The 7,421-nt window shown below is 48.4% G+C and overlaps 1 protein-coding gene across 1 annotated transcript; it reads right to left on the bottom strand.

Annotated features, from left to right (window-relative positions):
- Positions 1-5,241: 5,241 nt before the first annotated feature.
- Positions 5,242-6,472, bottom strand: LOC111536239 (UPF0472 protein C16orf72). The gene has a single exon (XM_023202547.1). It carries the CDS (start codon positions 6,406-6,408, stop codon positions 5,587-5,589), a length of 822 nt encoding a protein of 273 aa, XP_023058315.1. The 5' UTR covers positions 6,409-6,472; the 3' UTR covers positions 5,242-5,586.
- Positions 6,473-7,421: the final 949 nt, after the last annotated feature.

Here is a 7,421-nt window from a genome sequence, read left to right on the forward strand (position 1 = left end):
AGCCCCTTACGATAAGAATGAACGGTTTACAGACTAGTGGGGCAGACAAAGAAGCAAACCGACAATTACAGTGATAAGTCCAAAGTGTGGGGATTTAATCCTGACTCAGAAGGACAAGGAAGGTATTAAAAAAAACGGTAAAGCCTGAGGTGAGCTTTGAAGGCTGAATAGGAGTTAGGCAAGCAACGGGGGGGTGTTCCAGACCAAGGAAGCAACAAGGTAAAAGGGCCCAGAGGCAAAGATTATAGAAAATTCAGGAAACTTCAAGTGTTCAAGTAGCCTAGTTTGGCTGGTGGCTAGAGCACAGTGGCGGTGGCAAGGGGTCACTTGTGCTCCCTGAATGCACAATTCCAACAGCTTCCCCTAAATAAACACAGCAGAATAAAAAAGAGTCTGCTTACCATGCCAGAGCGGCTTCATAATCAAGTTCCCCAGCCCCACCTGACCATCAACATATTAATTACAAGGTCATACACAATGTAACTAAGGGAGGTACAGTGAAGGGAGCAACGGACTGGAACTTACCAATAAGTCACTGTGGCCCTTTCTAGTGAGGTCAGCTGCCGCATTTGTAAAATGAATAGTTGACCCTGCCCTGAATAATCCTTATGGTCCCTTTTGGCTTTGTGTTTGCAATCTAGTGACCGTGCATATGCTACTAGAAGATCAAACATAAAGGTCTGTAGACCTCCACAAAGGCCCAAGGTCATCAGCAACCAGTCCTCCCCTGATCCCTACTCCATCATCATTTTATAAAAGACAAAGTGATCTAACTGCACTGTTCCCAAACTATCAGTGCATATGCAATTTTCACTAGAAAGCAGAGGTCTAATGGATAAAATATGCAACTAGAGGTTAGGAAATCAGAGCCTTCTTCTCTCAGGTTCCTATAAAAAGAAAAAAAAAATCAGGAAATTTCCGTTATTAACAAGTGTTTGCCTCAGTTTAACTAAGCTCCCAGTAAGAGAATGTACGAAATATGCAAAGTGATGACAATGATATCTACAAATGAGAAGATTCACTTTAAGCCTGCATAGAAAATTTGAAAACAATGATCAATTTAAAATTAGCTCCTTGAATCCATCACTTGAATCCATCGCAATCAGAATCAGGATGGGTTTGCAGACTTCACTGTGCAACACAATTACTGAGACCTCTTCCTGAAAGCAGGTAGCTTTGGGGAACCTCCCATTGAGATTTTAATTCAGCAAGGGCAATTCTAAAGTCACCAGTTTCACAAACTCCTCAGTAGATTCTCATGAGCGGTGGTCATGGGACGGACCACACTGCAAAAAGCTGAATCTAGTAGTTAGGAATGAGGGTAAAGATACACAGCAGAGAATTATCTACAAATTAGGGTATGGGTTTCAGATGCCTTCCCTGGGCAGTAAGTACATAGAGAAAGGGGGAAGGAGAATAGATATACCTGGGTCTGGATGGAGTCCTACTCATCCACTCATTTAATAAATATTCATCGTGTGCCCATATGGATCAGGCACTGTACTAGATACTAGGAATTACAGAAGTAAACAAGACAAATGACGTCCTTGCCCTCATATTGACATGACCTCTTACGACCTTCCCTACCTACCTGTTAAAACTGCTGCGGTTGATCAGTCCTATAGATCCCAGTGATTCCACTGCATAAGAAACAGGAAGGAAAAAAAGGGAATGGCCACTTTGTTTCTTCAAAACTAGCCTTCCAAGAGATACTGCTGTTGGAAATGAAGGCTTTCTTAGCCTTAAAGAAGCACTGTATAGGCCGGGCGCGGTGGCTCAAGCCTGTAATCCCAGCACTTTGGGAGGCTGAGACGGGCGGATCACGAGGTCAGGAGATCGAGACCATCCTGGCTAACACGGTGAAACCCCGTCTCTACTAAAAAAATACAAAAAACTAGCCGGGCGACGTGGCGGGCGCCTGTAGTCACAGCTACTCGGGAGGCTGAGGCAGGAGAATGGCGTAAACCCAGGAGGCAGAGCTTGCAGTGAGCTGAGACCCGGCCCCAGCACTCCCGCCCGGGGGCGAGAGCCCCACCCCCCCTCTCAAAAAAAAAAAAAAAAAAAAAAGAAGCACTGTACGGCTGCATAGTATTCCATGGTGTATATGTGCCAATGAGTTTATGCCCTTTGTAGGGACATGGATGCAGCTGGAAACCATCATTCTCAGCAAACTATCGCAAGAACAGAAAACCAAACACCGCATGTTCTCACTCATAGGTGGGAACTGAACAATGAGATCACTTGGACTCGGGAAGTGGAACATCACACACCGGGGACTATCATGGGGAGGGGTGAGGAGGGAGGGATGGCATTGGGAGTTATACCTGATGTAAATGACGAGTTGATGGGTGCTGACGAGTTGATGGGTGCAGCACACCAACATGGCACAAGTATACATATGTAACAAACCTGCACGTTATGCACATGTACCCTAGAACTTAAAGTATAATAATAATAATAATAATAATAATAATAATAATAATAAAGAAGCACTGTAGAACTGTAGAACACAGTGGAGCTGTTTCCTACCTTGTAAGCTTTGTGGTGTGCGAGGGTGGAATGAGCAAAGGCTTGTCAGAGAAAACCCTGTCAAGGTAAACATCTCCCCCAACGCGGGTTAACCAAATGGCAACATCCCCAGTAAAAATGCATCCTACAGGGATACCCTGTCCTGTCTCTGTCTTTGCCCCAGTGTCTCACTTTTGGACAACCCGGCATTCTGTCAAACTAACCTTCCTAAACCAGTATTACCTCCTGCACTTAGAGAGAACCTAAAGTACTGGGGACAGGCATTTGAGACCCTAAACACCTTGGCTTGTACCTCCCCTACCCACTTTCTGTGATTCCCTGAACCCACTTCACTGTTTGCTCCTTCTCAAACTTTGTTAGACACCATTCCCTGTTGGCATCCCCGGACACTCCCTTCCTACCCATTTTTCTGGGCCCGGTTCAAATGCTACTTCTTCCAGAAGCTGTGAGCCTCTCAGCAAGGAGAGTCTCTGACCTCTGAATTCTGCACAGCCCTTGGGCACTTCTCCCAGTTAGAAGTGTGCTTTTGGCTACATAATTTATCTTCCAAGGCAGGATGTGCTCTTTGAGGATAAGAATTGTGTTTATGCTTTTTTATATCCCTTCTCAGGACCTAGCACAGTACCTCAATAGCCAGTTTTTTTCTGGGTGTTTTTCTTTTTTCTTTTGTTTTTTTTGAGACAGAGTTTTGCTCTTGTTGCCCAGGCTGCAGTGCAATGGCGTGATCTCAGCTCACTGCAACCTCCACCTCCTGGGTTCAAGAGATGCTCCTGGCTCAGCTTCCTGAGTAGCTGGGATTACAGGTGCCCACCACCACGCCCCGCTAATTTTTGTATTTTTAGTAGAAATCGGGTTTCATTCACCATGTTGGCCAGGCTGGTCTCGAACTCCTGACCTCAGGTGATCTGCCCACCTTGGCCTCCCAAAGTGCTGGGATGACAGGCATGAGCCACCATGCCCGGCCAGCCAGTTTTTATCATGGAATTGACTTTATTTTGTTTTGTTATTTTAATGCATTCCTCAGTTACAAATCTACTCGAAAGGCCATGCTAATGAAGCAGAAACAACTCTTGTGTGAACATAAAGGCAAAGTTGTGCCAATCTATAATATTTTATGCCCTGGTTTTGGGAGACCCTGGGAAGATTGGGCTTTTTAACTCCCCCCGACTTCAGTAATCACACCCCCACCTCCCTTCACCCTCTCCAACATCCCAGACTCCACACCTGCTCTACCTCCTTCATCGCCTCCACCCCACCCCACCCCACCCTCATTTAAAACCACTCTAGCCTTTGGACGTTGGCTTCCATTTTTTTTCTACCTTTACACACTCCTTCTCATATTTTTTCAGGCCAGAGGAGGTAGATGTTTCATTACGCCTGATTGCAAAGTGCATCCTTCAGGCAACTTCAGGAACTCCAAGGTTGCCCTAGTATCCAGATTGGTGACCCTGAGTGCTCATGAGCTCAACATACTGAACACAAGATCTGTGATATTTAGGCAAGTTTCAAATGTGAAACAGTAATTTCCAGTTCAAACACAGAGATTCTACTTGCTGATTTTAAAACTGATCTACTTGTCTGCTTTTTCTAAAATAAAATGATTTTAACGTTTTACTGATTTTTATTTAGAGAGAAGGGAGAACCTTTATTGAGTACTTTACGTGCCAAGATTGTGCTGGACACTTGAAATATAAATTTCACCTGATCCTCACAACCACCTTAGGAGACACACAGTTCCATTTTACAGATGAAAAACTGAGGTCAATAGACATTAAGTAACTTGCTCAAAATCATGCAGTTAATTTATGGAGCTAGGATTCTGCTATTGGTCCTTTTAAAACGAAGCTCACACTCTTTTGGTTATACCATGCTGTACCCTTAATTAAAACCCAGAAGTTCAAAAGGCTGGGCACGGTGGCTCACGCCTGTAATCCCAGCACTTTGGGAGGCCAAGGTGGGTGGATCACAAGGTCAGGAGTTCGAGACCAGCCTGGCCAACATAGTGAAACCCCGTCTCTACTAAAAATACAAAAAATTAGCTGGGCGTGGTGGCAGGCACCTGTAATCCCAGCTACTCAGGAGGCTGAGGCAGGAGAATCCCTTGAACCTGGGAGGCGGAGGTTGCAGTGAGCCAAGATCACACCATTGCACTCCAGCCTGGGCAACAGTGCAAGGCTCCGTCTCAAAAAAAAGAAAAAAGAAAAACACAAGTTCATTCTGACTACTTGTTCTTCCACTTCAAAACAGAGATCATAAAAAAGATGTAACCTCAGAAAAAGGAACTTTTTACATTCCTAAGGAAAAAGAGCACCACTGGGCCACCATCTTATTTTATCAGGGTCTCAAGTTGATGGTTTAGTTTTCCCCAAAAGAGCACTGAATTGACTCAATATCAAGTAATATCTGCGTAACCACCACAGCAACTGTTTGCAGCATCACATAATCACCAAAATCAACAATTTTTCAAAATTAAAAATCACAGCCTAATATGTATTACTTGCAGTTTCTTTCTAGAAATTAGGTGCATGGTATAGTGAGGTAAAAATGGAAGATTCCAGATTTCACAAAGATGTCAAGTTTTACATTTTGATACAATGCAACTGAATTGGCAAAGACCATTAAAGTCAACAATTACCAACGAAAAAAGTATTCTATAACTAAGTAAACACCTGCTATGACTTCCCTTTAAGAATAAATAAGGTCACATTTATTCATTCAATGAACATTTATTGAGCACCTGGAACTGTGCTAGGTGCTGAGGAATATAACTGTGAACAAGATAAATCAGACTCCTGCCTTGACCAGGTAAGTTTGCTTTAAATGATCCTGCTAACTACTACATATTTGTTCTCTGATAGGATTATATTTTTTGGAAAGTCAGAGTCATATGAAGCCTCTTCTGGAATACTTTTAAAGTTTCTTCATGGCAGAATTGTTAGAAATCTTTGTTTAACTTAGAGAAGGGAAGAAAAACGGTCTCCAGTAACCTTTAGACAAGCGTGTCGAAGGTTGAGTTCACGCTCAAGCAATATGGCAGCAGGCAACCAACGAGGCAGCTTAGACCATTCGGTTGCGCTTTTGGATTGGTGAGTCTGTGGTGCCATCACCGCATTGGGCCGAGGTGCGCTTGCGGATCCCCCCACTGTCCAGATGGAGGGCCAGTTCCTCTGAGTCGAAGGGATTCAAGTCGTCCTCCAAGAAGCCACTTTTTCGGCGCCCACTGCTGGCGACACCGCTGTCTTGAGGCGAGTCGCCTGATCGCATGCTGATGCCGGCCATAGCGCCACTGAGGCCATGCAGGGCGGTCGCCTCCTGTAAGGGCTGCAGGTCGACGTCCACCGATGAGCTGGACTCAGTTGCCACAGCCTGGCTGGGAGCCCCAGTGGGTGGCTTCGGGGGTGTCCTAGGAGTGCGAGGTGGAGGAGGAGTGGGGGGCACTTTGCCACACAGGAAGCTAATCAAGTCTTCGCGACGAATGGTGCTCCGGCCCTTTTTCACCCACTCCAGCACATCTTTGATGCGACGCTGGTGGCCAACCTGGACCCCCAAGTGAAAACTTCGTTGGTGGGCATCCCCGCTCTCTTTGTAGAGGCTGGTCACGGCCATGGCCGCATTCTGGAAGGGGTCCCACATGGAAAGTCCTTGCTGTTGGCACCCAGAATCCTTGTAAAGCTGAGCAACGGCGGTGGCCGAGATCTGGAAGAGGTGCCACAGCTTCTGCTTCTCGCTCTTGAGCCCCGCCAACTCTGCAGCCGCCTCCTCCTGCAGCTCGGGGGGCAGCTGCTCCTCCTGCTCGGCCTCAGCCAGGCACTGGCGCTCCCACTTGGAAAACCAATGCTCCGCGACCTCGGCCTCGCCCTCCTTCTGCTGCTCCTCCATCCTCCTCTTCAGGCCGCGCACCTCCACCACCGCCTCCTGCTCCGCCGCCGCCGCCTACTCTTGGTCCTCCACCTCCTCACCTCCTGCTCCGAGCTCCCCGCCTCCTTCAGCGGCCACCGCCTCCTTCGCGTGCGCCGCCCTGCGGGCGGGCGGGCTGGCCGGCGCGCGGGCGGCGGGGCCCTGAGGCCAACTGCTACAGCGCTAGTCGCCCGCGGCCCTGGTGCACGCCCCGCCCCGCCCCGTCCGCCGGCTCAGCCACCGGCAACGGCGCGGATGCTGCCTTCGCGGCCGCGGAGATAACCCCACAGCCGCCGGCGCCGCCGCGATGCCCCCTTCCGGCCCCGCGGTCCGCTCCTACGGCCCCCCCATGGCGCTGCGGCCTCCCCGCCGCTGCCGCCTCGGTCGCCGCCGCTGCTGCGGCCCCACAGCTCGGTCCCAGCCCCCGCTTGCGCTGCGGCTGCAGCACCGGTAACTCGGAGGGGGGCTGGCAGGAGCGCTGCCTCAACGCGGCGCCTGCCTACCTCTTAGCCCCCTTTTCACACATTTTTGGGACTTGTCGGCTTCATCCAATGAGCTGATCAAATTTTACATCCTATGTTGCCAGAGAGGATTATGGGGCAACTTCATGGTGTCGATCACATCCAGGGCGCCGATCCGGGGAGGCCGGGGGAATAAAAGTGGAAAGAGCACGGCCCTCGTGGGTAGGCAGGCAGTCTGGACCCCAGCAATGTCCTCCCCACACTAGATGCCCGAGAAAAGTGTTTTCCGTGGACGAAAGTAGTATTTTGTAGAAGAAAAAAAAATCACAGGGAAAGTGCCTGCTGCTTCTTCTTGGGCCTCAGTTTCCCCAAGTGTCCAATGAAGTTGTTAAACAAGGTCTCCGGAAAGTGCTCCAGTCCTGATTGAGAACTTTCCCACTGTCCCTGCAAAGCACTACTTCGGGGTTAGTTTCATACTTACCAAATTCTAAGAGTAACGGTCAGAAATGGTATTGATCCCCCCTTCATTCTTGC

Source organism: Piliocolobus tephrosceles, chromosome 12, assembly GCF_002776525.5.
Source record: "Piliocolobus tephrosceles isolate RC106 chromosome 12, ASM277652v3, whole genome shotgun sequence".
NCBI classification, from domain to species: Eukaryota; Metazoa; Chordata; class Mammalia; order Primates; family Cercopithecidae; genus Piliocolobus; species Piliocolobus tephrosceles.